At 38.4% G+C, this 15,153-nt stretch overlaps 1 protein-coding gene across 2 annotated transcripts in view; it reads left to right on the forward strand.

Moving 5' to 3' along the window:
* The window catches only part of UVRAG (UV radiation resistance associated), a 421,213-nt gene that overhangs the window by 16,041 nt on the left and 390,019 nt on the right, over positions 1-15,153 (forward strand). For both annotated transcript variants that reach the window (XM_037840712.1, XM_037840711.1), the window contains exon 2: positions 944-1,061. In XM_037840712.1, the coding sequence (XP_037696640.1) occupies positions 944-1,061 (118 nt within the window). The remainder of the gene's footprint in view (positions 1-943; positions 1,062-15,153) is intronic.

Below are 15,153 nucleotides of genomic sequence, written 5' to 3' on the forward strand. Positions count from 1 at the left end.
GCACGTGTAATTGAAGATGGACTTACCTCAGTAGAATGGACTGTCAGCCTGGAGGAAGAGCTTTAAGCATATTTTAAAACTGAGCATTTAGTTTCTATTTTTAAGTCTCTGAAAATAATTATCTGGTACAGGAAACTAGTTCGTGGGGATGAATCTGATATGCCTTGACTTCAGGATTGCCAATATTTTCTTTTCTTTTTTTTTTTTTTTGGTGTGGTGATTTGTCTACCCATTAAACTTACCTGATATATTTGTTGATTTCTGCTGTTGATTATGGACCTTTTGCATTTCCAACACTTGTGATTCCAAATACACTCAAGCATTCTACTGGAGAAATTGTTAGGAAGCGGGCCTGATTAAGAAATAGAGACCAGTTGACTGCTAGTGAAGTGAGAATTTGATTTAAGCTTACAACCCTTGGGTTATTGGTTGGATGGAGTGACCAGTGAGTTGTTGTTGTTGTTATTATTATTATTATTATTGGCTTTGGCTTCTTTTCCTGGTTATATGGATGATCTGGCATGCAGACTAAACTAGCAGTAGGGACAGTTATATGTAATAACTACTGATTTTCTGTTGGTATGAGATGGACTTTACATTTCTACTAGCATCCTTCTTGGAAAAAAGCAAATTATTACTTAGTTTATGTTCCAAGAAATTTTAATGCTAATCTGCATGTTTGTAGCACTTATATGACATTTATGCTTTTCAAAAATATATTCTATCTGTTGTCATTTCATGCTCAAAACAACCTTTTAAATGAGATAGGCGGGTGTAATTACAATTGACAGAAAGGATGCTGGGGCATAAATGAGAGACTGGCAATGAGTAACAAATGACTGGCACAACTTATTACATTTATTATATTTTGTTTTTGAATTGTGACTGTCAGAAAATTTTATGGGAAGAAAGAGCTGAATGCCCCCTTTTCATTATTTTTTAGCGGCGTCTTCGACATCTTCGGAACATTGCTGCTCGGAATATTGTTAATAGAAATGGCCATCGACTCCTTGATACCTACTTCACACTTCACTTGTGTAATACTGAAAAGATACATAAAGGTAAGGCAATCTGTGGAGTTTGTCCACACAGATTGTTACATCTCATTTTTATTCTTTTGTAACACAAGTGATTTTCAGTGCCTTGTGTTACTTTTGCTTATTGGAAAGCTAAATTGTCATGCTATATGAAAAGAGCTTATGAGTGGTTGTCATATATATTACAGAGACATGCACATAGATAATTCTTTCAGATAACTGAGACTTAAATTGATAAATTTACTATTCCTTTATGAATGTTAGTTGCCTAATATCTTTATTCCAGTTCCTAGCATTTTTTCCTGCAGTTTTATTGAGATATAGTCACATACCATACAGTCATCCAAAGTGTACAATCAGTTGTTCACAGTATCATCATATGGTTGTTCCTTCATCACCCCAATCTATTTTTGAACATTTTCATTACTCCAAAAATAAAAATATAAAATAAAAATAAGAATAAAAATTAAAAGTAAAAAACAACACCCAAACCATCTTTTTTTGTCACCATTGTTCTACTCATCTGTCCATACACTGGATAAAGGGAGTCTGAGCCACAAGGTTTGCACAATCACATAGTCACACTGTATAAGCTATATAGTTAGAAGATCATCTTCAAGAATCAAGGCTACTGGATTACTGTTCAGCAGTTTCAGGTATTTCCTTCTAGCTGTTCTAATACAATGAAAACTAAAAAGTGATATCTGTAGCATGAATAAGAGTAACCTCCAGAATGACCTCTTGACTCCATTTGAAATGTCAGCCGCTAAACTTTATTTTGTTTCATTTCTCTTCCCCCTTTTGGTCCAAGAATGCTTTCTCAATCTCATGACACCCGATCCAGACTCACCCCTGGGAGTCATGTCCCATGTAGCCAGAGAGATGTATACTTTACATCCCTGGGAGGCATGTCCCATGTAGGAGTTCCTAGCATTTAAAATAGATTGTGTATGAATCCACTGTCCTCTATTAATTTTTCTTTTCCTTTAAATGTAATTATTTTTAAAAAATAATACTAAAATAGTATCCTGGTTTATGTCTTCTTATTTCTGTAATTCTTTGTGTTTATGGGGTCATTTTTAAAGAGTGGCATGGTTTCTTCTAATTCACTTTCATTTATTGTGCTGTGAGTATTCTGTAAGTGACAGTTCTAAGAGTAGAATAGTACTCAATTCAAAATCACAACCATAATTTTGAATACATATTGAATGAAAGGCATTGTGATGTATTCAATTGGCTTAGGTAAAATGATGTAAGAAGAAGCATGGTATAATGACAGGAACATTGGATTAGGATTGAAACTACATTGGTACTAGCTTTAGCTTAGCTATTTAATAGCTGTGGGACTTTCGATAATGGTCATGGCTTTTTGAACCTCATTTTTTCCGTCTGTAAAGTGGAGATAATGATGTCTTAGGAAATAGGCAAGACAGATTTTTATGAGGATCAGTTGAGATGACATGATAATACTTTGTAAGATGTAAGTAAAGATTTATTTATGTTAGCAAAAAGTGGCGTTATTTTAATAAAAGGTACTGAGGACTTATTTTAATTTGCCTGTGGCAAAGGTAAAAAATCTTTTTAGTTTTAATTACTTTTAAAAAATCATTACTAAAGCAGTAGTTTAACAACTTTTTTCTTTTTAGAATTACGATACCTTTATATACTCATTAAAAAAATTCAATAACTGAAGAAGATTAAGAAGTAGAAAGTATATAATATAGAACCTTCCCATAGTAAATAGCATTAAAATAATTTTTAAGGATGATGATAAGGACTCCAAATTCTGTCATCTTCATATAATTTTATTTCATTCTCGTTTTTCATTCTAACCATTGCATATTTTAAAAATAGTTGTATTAATCTGAATATTTTCTGCTACCTACCATAACAAATGCTCCAAATCTCAGTGGCTTAACATAATAAATTTCTGACACTAAGTTCAGTGCAGGTTTTCTATACCCAGTACTGTCTTGGCAGCTCTTCTCCAAGTAGTGGCTTAGGTTTCCAGGTTCCTTCTATCATGGAATGTGCTGTCCTCAGCAAATGGCCTCTGGCACTGCAAGAGAGAAGATTGCTTGTGGGAGATTTTTTAATGGAAATAGTTCACATCGATCCTACCTCATTCCATTGGCCATAAATCAATTGCACTGTTCTTTTTAGTGAAAAGAGGCCTGAGAAATGTAGTCTTTCTATGTGCCCAGGATGAAAATGAAACGGTTTGGTCTTCTGCTTACTTATTGGTTATATATCACTAGCAATATATAACAATACCAGAGTATTTTAAATTTTTAATGTACTTCTGTATAATCAATCTTTGATTACCTTCATGAATATTCTGTGACCTTACTCCAGTATTGTCTCTGATAATAGTAATTAATATAATGCTTAGCACATTTTGGATATTTGGTAAATTATAGTAATTATTATTAGAACTATAATGTTAACAGTGATAATAGTCATGGGGGACTGGTTGATGATCATGATGTAAAAACTTTTCTTTAGATGAAAGTCTGAGACTTTATCCTCTTCTACAATCATGATTGAGTGAAGTCTGTTCATAGGCTCCTGTTTTGGTTTGCTAAAGCTGCTGAGATGCAATATATCAGAAATGGATTGACTTTTTCAAAGGGGATTTATTAGGTTGCAAACTTACAGTTTTAAGGCCATGAAAATATCCAAATTAAGGCATCAAGAGATAAATAACCTTCTCTGAGGAAAGACCAATGGCGTCTGGGTTCCTCTGTCACATGGGAAGGCACATGGCTGGCTCTGCTGAACCTTCTCTACCAGGTTTAGCTTCTGGTTTCAGTGACTTTCTCCAAAATGTCTCTGGGCTTTTGTTGGAGCTCCTGTGGATCCTTGCTTGCTTCTCCTGGGGGAAAACTCTGAATTACCTATCTTAGCTTCTCTCCAAAATGTCTCTCTCAGCTTCTTCTGGGGCAAACTCTGGGCTTCGTCTCTTAGCTTAGCATCTCCAAGCATCTGGGTCTGTGTCGGCTCTGAGCGCTCTCTCTCTCTCCCTTAGCTCTCTCTCTCTCTTTTTTTTTTAAAATGCAATTTTATTGAGATATAATCACATAACATGCCGTCATTCAAAGTGTACAATCAGTTGTTCACAGTATCTTTTTTTTTTTAATTTATTTTTTATTTTTTTTTATTTTTATATTTTTTTAATCTTCATTTTATTGAGATATATTCACATACCATGCAGCCATACAAAACAAATCGTACATTCGATTGTTCACAGTACCATTACGTAGTTGTACATTCATCACCTAAATCAATCCCTGACACCTTCATTAGCACACACACAAAAATAACAAGAATAATAATTAAAGTAAAAAAGAGCAATTGAAGTAAAAAAGAACACTGGGTACCTTTGTATGTTTGTTTGTTTGTTTCCTTCCCCTATTTTTCTACTCATCCATCCATAAACTAGACAAAGGGGAGTGTGGTCCTTATGGTTTTCCCAATCCCATTGTCACCCCTCATAAGCTACATTTTTATACAATTGTTTTCGAGATTCATGGGTTCTGGGTTGTAGTTTGATAGCTTCAGGTATCTACCACCAGCTACCCCAATTCTTTAGAACCTAAAAAGGGTTGTCTAAAGTGTGCGTAAGAGTGCCCACCAGAGTGACCTCTCGGCTCGTTTTGGAATCTCTCTGCTACTGAAGCTTATTTCATTTCCTTTCACATCCCCCTTTTGGTCAAGAAGATGTTCTCCGTCCCATGATGCCAGGTCTACATTCCTCCCCGGGAGTCATATTGCACGTTGCCAGGGAGATTCACTCCCCTGGGTGTCTGATCCCACGTAGGGGGGAGGGCAGTGATTTCACCTTTCAAGTTGGCTTAGCCAGAGAGAGAGGGCCACATCTGAGCAACAAAGAGGCATTCGGGAGGAGGCTCTTAGGCACAATTATAGGGAGGCCTAGCCTCTCCTTTGCAGCAACCGTCTTCCCAAGGGTAAAACCTACGGTAGAGGGCTCAACCCATCAAACCACCAGTTTCCTATGTCTGTGGTCATATTAGCAACCACTGAGGTGGGGGTAGGCCAATACCCCTGCATGCTCCACAGGCTCCTCAAGGGGGGTACTACGTATTTTTTTCCTTTTTTTCTTTTCCTCTTTTTTTTAACCTTTTCTTCCTTTTTAAATCAACTGTATGGAAAAAAAAAAAAAAAAAAAAAAAAAAAAAAAAAAAAAAAAAGAAAAAGAAAAACATACAATAAAAGAACATTTCAAAGAGACCATAACAAGGGAGTAAGAAAAAGACAACTAACCTAAGATAACTGCTTTACTTCCAATCTGTTCCTACTTTACCCCAAGAAAGTTACATAATATAGCAACATTTCTGTGAACTTGTTCCTACTATATCCATCAGAAATTAACAGACCATAATCATTCCTGGACATCCCCAGAACGTTAAATAGCATATCTGTTCTTCTTGCATTACTGTTCCCCCTTCCTTAATTGCTCTCTATTGCTAGTTCCCCTACATTCTACATTATAAACCATTCGGTTTACATTTTTCAAAGTTCACATTAGTGGTAGCATATAATATTTCTCTTTCTGTGCCTGGCTTATTGCGCTGAGCATTATGTCTTCAAGGTTCATCCATGTTGTCATATGTTTCACGAGATCGTTCCTTCTTTCTGCCGTGTAGTATTCCATCGTGTATATATACCACATTTTATTTATCCACTCATCTGTTGAAGGACATTTGGGTTGTTTCCATCTCTTGGCAATTGTGAATAATGCTGCTATGAACATTGGCGTGCAGATATCTGTTCATGTCACTTCTCTCCGATCTTCCATCTTCCGGGTATATACTGAGAAGTGCAATCGCTGGATCGAATGGTAACTTTATTTCTAGTTTTCTAAGGAACTGCCAGACTGACTTCCAGAGTGGCTGAACCATTATACAGTCCCACCAACAATGAATAAGAGTTCCAATTTCTCCACATCCCCTCCAGCATTTGTAGTTTCCTGTTTGTTTAATGGCAGCCATTCTAATCGGTGTTAGATGGTATCTCATTGTGGTCTTAATTTGCATCTCTCTAATAGCTAGTGAAGCTGAACATTTTGTCATGTGTTTCTTGGCCATTTGTATTTGCTCTTCAGAGAACTGTCTTTTCATATCTTTTGCCCATTTTATAATTGGGCTGTCTGTACTATTGTCATTGAGTTGTAGGATTTCTTTATATATGCAAGATATCAGTCTTTTGTCAGATACATGATTTCCAAAAATTTTTTCCCATTGAGTTGGCTGCCTCTTTACCTTTTTGAGAAATTCCTTTGAGGTGCAGAAACTTCTAAGCTTGAGGAATTCCCATTTATCTATTTTTTCTTTTGTTGCTTGTGCTTTGGGTGTAAAGTCTAGGAAGTGGCCACCTAACACAAGGTCTTGAAGATGTTTTCCTACATTATCTTCTAGGAGTTTTATGGTACTTTCTTTTATATTGAGATCTTTGGTCCATTTTGAGTTAATTTTTGTGTAGGGTGTGAGGTAGGGGTCCTCTTTCATTCTTTTGGATATGGATATCCAACTCTCCCAGCCCCATTTGTTGAAAAAGACCATTATGACTCAGTTCAGTGACTTTGGGGGCCTTATCAAAGATCAGTCAGCAATAGATCTGAGGGTCTATCTCTGAATTCTCAATTCTATTCCATTGATCTATATGTCTATCTTTGTGCCAGTACCATGCTGTTTTGGCAACTGTGGCTTTATAATAAGCTTCAAAGTCAGGGAGTGTAAGTCCTCCCACTTCGTTTTTCTTTTTTAGAGTGTCTTTAGCAATTCGAGGCATCTTCCCTTTCCACATAAATTTGATAACTAGCTTTTCCAAGTCTGCAAAGTAGGTTGTTGGAATTTTGATTGGGATTGCATTGAATCTGTAGATGAGTTTGGGTAGAATTGACATCTTAATGACATTTAGTCTTCCTATCCATGAACATGGAATATTTTTCCATCTTTTAAGGTCCCCTTCTATTTCTTTTAGTAGAGTTATGTAGTTTTCTTTGTATAGGTCTTTTACATCTTTGGTTAAGTTTATTCCTAGGTACTTGATGTTTTTAGTTGCTATTGAAAATGGTATCTTTTTCTTGAGTGTCTCTTCAGTTTGTTCATTTCTAGCATATAGAAACATTACTGACTTATGTGCATTAACCTTGTATCCCGCTACTTTGCTAAATTTGTTTATTAGCTCTAGTAGCTGTATCGTCGATTTCTCAGGGTTTTCTAGATATAAGATCATATCATCTGCAAACAATGACAGTTTTACTTCTTCTTTTCCAATTTGGATGCCTTTTATTTCTTTGTCTTGCCGGATTGCCCTGGCTAGCACTTCCAGCACAATGTTGAATAAGAGTGGTGACAGCGGGCATCCTTGTCTTGTTCCTGATCTTAGAGGGAAGGCTTTCAGTCTCTCACCATTGAGTACTATGCTGGCTGTGGGTTTTTCATATATGCTCTTTATGATGTTGAGGAAGTTTCCTTCAATTCCTACCTTTTGAAGTGTTTTTATCAAAAACGGATGTTGGATTTTGTCAAATGCTTTTTCAGCATCTATTGAGATGATCAATTGATTTTTCCCTTTTGACTTGTTAATGTGTTGTAATACATTGATTGATTTTCTTATGTTGAACCATCCTTGCATGCCTGGAATGAACCCCACTTGGTCATGGTGTATGATATTTTTAATGTGTCTTTGGATTCGATTTGCAAGTATTTTGTTGAGGATTTTTGCATCTATATTCATTAGGGAGATTGGCCGGTAGTTTTCCTTTTTTGTAGCATCTTTGCCTGGTTTTGGTATTAGATTGATGTTAGCTTCATAAAATGAGTTAGGTAGTGTTCCCTTTTCTTCAATGTTTTGAAAGAGTTTGAGTAAGATTGGTGTCAGTTCTTTCTGGAAAGTTTGGTAGAATTCCCCTGTGAAGCCATCTGGCCCTGGGCATTTATTTGTGGGAAGATTTTTGATGACTGATTGGATCTCTTTGCTTGTGATGGGTTGATTGAGGTCTTCTGTTTCTTCTCTGGTCAGTCTAGGTTGTTCATATGTTTCCAGGAACTTGTCCATTTCCTCTACATTATCCAGTTTGTTGCCATACATTTGTTCATAGTATCCTCTTATAATTTTTTTAATTTCTTCAGGATCTGCAGTTATGTCACCTTTTTCATTCATTATTTTGTTTATATGGGTCTTCTCTCTTTTTCATTTTGTCAGTCTAGCTAGGGGCTTGTCAGTCTTGTTGATCTTCTCAAAGAACCAACTTTTGGTGATATTTATCCTCTCTATTGTTTTTTTGTTCTCTATGTCATTTATTTCTGCTTTAATCCTTGTTATTTCTTTTCTTCTACTTGTTTTAGGATTGGTTTGCTGTTCATTTTCTAGCTTCTTGAGTTGATCCATTAGTTCTTTGATTTTGGCTCTTTCTTCCTTTTTAATATATGCATTTAGTGCTATAAATTTCCCCCTTAGCACTGCTTTTGCTGCATCCCATAGGTTTTGGTATGTTGTGTTCTCATTTTCATTCACCTCTATATATTTAGCAATTTCTCTTGCTATTTCTTCTTTAACCCACTGATTGTTTAGGAGTGTGTTGTTTAACCTCCAGGTATTTGTGAATTTTCTAAGTCTCTGATGGTTATTGACTTCTAATTGTATTCCATTGTGGTCAGAGAATGTGCTTTGAATAATTTCAATCTTTTTAAATTTACTGAGGCTTGTTTTATGTCCCAGCATATGATCTGTTCTGGAGAAAGTTCCGTGAGCACTAGAAAAATATGTGTATCCTGATGATTTGGGATGTAATGTCCTGTATATGTCTGTTAAATCTAATTCATTTATCAGATTGTTTAGGTTTTCAGTTTCCTTATTGGTCCTGTGTCTGGTTGATCTAGGTATAGGAGAGAGTGATGTGTTGAAGTCTCCCACAATTATTGTGGAAACATCAATTGCTTCCTTTAGTTTTGCCAGTGTTTCTCTCATGTATTTTGTGGCACCTTGATTGGGTGCATAGACATTTACGATTTTTATTTCTTCTTGTTGAATTGCCCCTTTTATTAGTATGTAGTGGCCTTCTTTGTCTCTCAAAACATCCCTTCATTTAAAGTCTATTTTATCTGAGATTAATATTGCTACACCTGCTTTCTATTGGCTTTAGCTTGCATGAAATATTTTTTTCCATCCTTTCACTTTCAGTTTCTTTGTGTCCCTGTGTCTAAGATGAGTCTCTTGTATGCAACATATTGATGGTTCATTTTTTTTGATCCATTCTGCAAATCTATATCTTTTAATTGCGGAGTTTAATCCATTTACATTCAACGTTATAACCGTGAAGACATTTCTTGAATCAGCCATCTTATCCTTTGGTTTATGTTTGTCATATATATTTTTCCCCTCTCTCTATTAATATCCTGTATTGTACCCATACCGAATCTCTTTAGTACTGAACCTTTCTCCAAGTCTCTCTGTCCTTTCTTTGTTTCTCTGTCTGTAGGGCTCCCTTTAGTATCTCCAGTAGGGCAGGTCTCTTGTAAGCAAATTCTTTCAGCATTTGTTTGTCTGTGAAAAATTTAAGCTCTCCCTGAAATTTGAAGGAGAGCTTTGCTGGATAAAGTATTCTTGGTTGGAAATTTTTCTCACTCAGAATTTTAAATATATGGTGCCACTGCCTTCTCGCCTCCATGGTGGCTGCTGAGTAGTCACTACTTAGTCTTATGCTGTTTCCTTTGTATGTGGTGAATTGCTTTTCTCTTGCTACTTTCAGAACTTGCTCCTTCTCTTCCGTGTTTGACAGTGTGATCAGAATATGTCTCGGAGTGGGTTTATTTGGATTTATTCTATTTGGAGTTCGCTGAGCATTTATGATTTGTGTATTTATGTTGTTTAGAAGATTTGGGAAGTTTTCCCCAACAATTTCTTTGAATACTCTTCCTAGATCTTTACCCTTTTCTTCCCCTTCTAGAACACCAATGAGTCTTATATTAGGACGTTTTATATTATCTATCATATCTCTGAAGTCCATTTCGATTTTTTCAAATTTTTTCCCCATTCTTTCTTTTATGCTTTCATTTTCCATTCTGTCATCTTCCAGGTCACTGATTCGTTGTTCAACTTCCTCTAGTGTTGTACTATGAGTGTCCAGAATGTTTTTAATTTGGTCAGCAGTTTCTTTAATTTCCATAAGATTGTCTATTTTTTTATTTAGTCTTGCAGTGTCTTCTTTATGCTCTTCTAGGGTCTTCTTGATATCCTTTGTATCCTGTACTATGGTCTCATTGTTCATCTTTAGTTCTTTGAGTAGCTGCTCTAGGTGCTGTGTCTCCTCTGATCTTTTAGTTTGGGTGCTTGGGCTTGGGTTATCCATATCGTCTGTTTTTTTCATATGCTTTATAATTTTCTGTTGTTTTTGGCCTCGTGGCATTTGCTGAACTTGATAGGGTTCTTTTAGGATTTGTAGACCAATTGAAGTTCTTATCTCTAATTTATCAGATCTACAGCTTCGTGGAGTACACTTTCTCTAACTAACCAGCAGGTGGCGTCCACGAGCCACCTGTTCTCCACAAGCCAGTTCTCCCCTGTTTTGCCTTTGTGGTGAGTGGGGGAGTGATTCTTGTGGGGTCCAAATGGTTTACCAAGCTTGCGTGTGTAGTTGGTGTTGCCCGCCCTGTATATGGGGCGTGTTTCTGGGCAGTCAGGGAGTGGGGGTGGCTCTAACAATCAAATCTCCCTGGTGATCCTGGAGTTTTAAAGCTGCTGCAATAGTCTAATCCTTCAGTTCAGTCCTGCCACAGTTTGTCTCTGCCACTGACCCACAAGTCCTTGGTATTGGCATATGGCTCCTGAGACTTGCGAGTGAGTCCCTCTTCCAGGCCGTGCACCCCCTGGTCCTCTGTTGAGGGATGACTGTGCTATGTCACATGTGAGTGCCGTCCCCCCAGGGTGGTTCTGGGCTGCTGGGCTGTGTAGGGAGGCTCCCAGTCTGCTGAAATGATGGCTGAATGGGGCTTTGTTAATTCACACTGCTCCACCTTCCCAATTCTGGGACAATCAGCTGAGGTTGCAGGGAAGGCTAATGTCCACGCCCAGTTTTGTGGAGTGTGCCGTTATTTGAAGCACTTCCGTCACACTGGGTTGTCTGGGGCAGCTCTAGGCTATGGGGCTGGCGATGGGCAGGAGTGTTTCCTGTCCACCAGGATGATGGCTGTGAGCGGACACCTCCCTTTTCTTGGGAAGTTTTGGTGTTTAGTAAAATTTCTCAGCCACTGGATTATTGCCTTTTGTCTCAGAGCTCTCTTAGTTCTGCTCTTGTCTTGACCTGCCCAAATTGGAAGTCTTTGAAGCTTTCTGTATTGGGCTTCTTAGAGTAATTGTTTTAGAAAAAGAAAAAAGGATTAAAAAAAAAAAAGGGCCCTCCTCACAGATCTAATGGGTTATTGAAATGCTAAGAGAGAAAGCAATTAGGGCCATTAAGGAAAGGTCCACAGGGCAGAGAGATCAGCTTTTCTTCGGGATTTGCATATGAGCGTGAGGGCCTGAGTTCTGCCCTTCCTCTTTCTATGTTCACCAGAACTCCAAAAATCCTCCGCTTTTATTTTGGAGTTTTTCATGCTGTTTTTTTCTATGTCTGTCTCCTCTCTGCTAGGCTGGCTGCTCTCAGATTCTCTGGTGTCTGGTCTCAGTCTATCTATGGTTGGAGTTTGGATCAGTAGAATGAGTTTCCGATAAGGGCTGCCACTGCGGTTCTCCCTTCTCCTTCCCGGAGCTGACAGCCTCTCCTCCCAGGCGACTGAGCCTGGCAGGGAGGGGTGCGGGTCCCCTGGCCGCAAAAACTTACAGATTTCACTGATCTCAGCAGTTCCACATTTTCATGAGTGTTGTATGAAGTATGCCCAAAGTCAGATTGCTCTGTGGTGTCCAGTCCATGCATTTCCTGGCTTTCTACCTACTTTCCTGGAGGAGTAACTAAAACATACAGCTCACCAGTCCGCCACACAGTATCTTATTATATAGTAGTGCTTTCATCACCACAATCAAACTTTGAGCATTTTCATTACTCCAAAAAATAAAATAAAAATAAAAATAAAAAAAGAACATCTGAAACATCCCATTCCCCTCTTCCCCCATTGTTCATTTACTTTTTTAAAAATACAGTTTAATTGAGATATATTCATGTCCCATATAGTCATCCACAGTGTACAGTCAGTTATTCACAGCACGATCATATAGTTGTGCATTCATCACCAGAATCAATTTTTGAACCTTGTCCTTACTCAAAAATAAAAATAATAGCAAAAAAGAACCCCTGAGTCTTTCCGTCCCCTCCATCCCACCCTATTCTTCATCTAATTTTTGTCCCCTTTTTTCCATTCATTTGTCCATATGCTAGATAAAGGGTGTGTGAGCTACAAGGTTTTCACAGTCACAGTCACACTATGCAATCTACATAGTTACACAGTCATCTTCAAGAATCAAGGTCACTGGGTTGCAGTTTGACGGCTTCAGGTATTTCCCTGTAGCTGTTCTAATACAATAAAGATTAAAAGGTGATATCTGTATGGTGCATAAGAATACCCTCTAGAGTGACCTCCCGACTCCATTTGGAATCTCTCAGCCACTGGAACCTTACTTTGTTTCATCTCTCTTCCCCCTTTTGGTCAAGAAGATCCTCTCAGTCCCTCAGTGCTGGGTCCAGGCTTGTCTCCAGGAGTTATTTCCTGCATTGCAAGGAGCATTCACATCCCTGGGTGTCACGTCCCATGTAAGGGGGGAAGGCAGTGAGTTCACCTGCCGAGTGGGCTTAATGAGAGAGGGGGCCACATCTGAGCAACAAAGAGACTCTCTGGGGGGTACTGCTAGGCACAGTTATAAGTGGGCTTAGCCTCTCCCTTGCAGCAACTGGCCTCACAGGGAAAAGCCCCACGATAGAAGGCCCAGCCCATTAAATTGGCAGTCCTCAGTATTTGCGGGAAAATCAGCAATAGCCCAGTTGGGGAAGTCCAACACTTCTGCATTTCTCCCCAGTCCCTGAGCTCTCTTAAGGATTCCAGTAAACTATTTAACACCACCTTGAATGAGTGGGGTCACATCTCCACAGAAGTAATCTAATCAAAAGATCCCACCGACTGTTGGGTGAGTCACATCTCTGTGAAACAACCTAATCAAAAGATCCTACCCACAGTGGGTCTGCCTGCACAAGAGTTAGATTAAAAGAACATAGTCTTTTATGGGGTACATAACACATTCAACCCAGCACAGCTCTCTCTTGGGACCACATGTTGGGCTATGTAACTTTTAACTACCAGAGGAAGAGATGGGAAGTCTTTTCCTTAGTAAACTTAATGTCACCTTTTCTTGTTATACCTGTGATGACAAACATGAAAAATTGTTTCATGATCATTATGTGCCCCTGGGTGTAGAATAGAGGACCAATTGGCTCTTGTCACTAAACCACCTGTTTAGTGGTATTGTTTCTTGGTTTTACAAGGAAATTTTTATTGAAAGAATATATGAAATTCTGGTTTCTAAGTTATGCTTTCTTTTATTTCTACTTAATTCACAGTAGATACAAAGAAGCTATGTGTTAGAGTTTTTTAAAAATTTATTTTTGACAGCCTATTAGAATGTTTAAGATATTGCCTACTTTTTAGGTAGTTCAACTCAAACGCAAGTTATCACATCCCCAGTGTGCTGGCTTGGATGTTGTGCTGGTTTGGATGTATTATGTCCCCTAAAATACCATTATCTGATGCAATTTTGTGGGGGCAGATGTATTGGTGTTGATTAGGTTGGAGTCTTTGATTGACTGTTTCCATGGAGATGTGACTCAATCAACTGGGTGAGACTTGTTTGGGTAATTTCCGTGGAGATATTACTCCACCCGTTGAGGGTGGGTCTTTATTGAATCACTGGAGCCCTATAAAAAGAGTTCACAGACAGAAGGAGCTCAGAGCAACTGAGAGTGACATTTTGAAGAGGAGCTGCTGCTGAGAGAGGACACAATGCCCTAAGAGCAACATTTTGGAGAATGCAATTTTGAAATGCAATCTGGGAGCAAGCAGATGCCAGCCACGTGCCTTGCCAGCCAACAGAGGTTTTCCAGATGCCAATGGCCATCCTTCAGTGAAGGTACCCTATTGTTGATGCCTTACCTTGGACACTTTATGGCCTTAAGACGGTAACTTTGTAACAAAAAAAAACCCCTTTATCAAAGCCAGTCCATTTCTGATGTTTTGCAAAATGGCAGCATTAGCAAATTGGAACAGATGTATTATGGTCCCCAAAATGCCATGTTCTGTAATGAAATCTTGTGGAGGAAAATGTATTCATGTTGATTAGGTTGGAACCTTTTGATTGAATGTTTCCATGGAGAGGTGACCCACCCAACTGTGAGTGACACCTTTGATTAGGGTGGGACCTCTTGATTGAATGTTTCCATGTAAATGTGACCCTGCCCGTTCAGCGTGGATCTTGATTTAATCACTGGAGCCCTATAAAAGAACTCACAAACAGAAGGACCTCAGAGCACTGTGAGTGACATTTTGTAGAGCAACTGAGAGAGACATTTTGGAGATGGCCATTGAAAGCAGATTTATGTTAGCCCAGAGTTTGCTCCGGAAAGCTAAGGAAGGACAAAACATCCCAAGAACAACATTTTGAAGGATGCATAGGAGCTGAGAGAGGAGCTGGAACACAACCTGAGATCAGCAGATGCCAGCCATGTGCTTTCCCAGCTAACAAAGTTTTTCCAGATGCCACTGGCCGTCCAGTGAACGTATACTTGTGTTGATGCCTTAATTTGTACACTTTATGGCCTTCAGACTGTAACTTTGTAACCAAATAAACCCCCTTTATAAAAGCCAATCCATTTCTGGTATTTTGCAAAATGGCAGCATTAGCAAGCTGAACACCCAGAGAATAAAGCTTTGTGTTAATGGATAGGAAGCTAGGTTCTATTCCTGGTTCCCTCTTAAATTCGGAATTTTGATAAAACTAACTTATCTTCATCCGTAGTTATTTTCCCACCCATGAAATGTGAGTGCCTGTCATCTCCTGGAAGACCAACCAGTTATTTTGAATACTTCAGGAAATTAACTCTGTATTCCAA

This window comes from Choloepus didactylus, chromosome 6, assembly GCF_015220235.1.
Source record: "Choloepus didactylus isolate mChoDid1 chromosome 6, mChoDid1.pri, whole genome shotgun sequence".
NCBI classification, from domain to species: domain Eukaryota; kingdom Metazoa; phylum Chordata; class Mammalia; order Pilosa; family Megalonychidae; genus Choloepus; species Choloepus didactylus.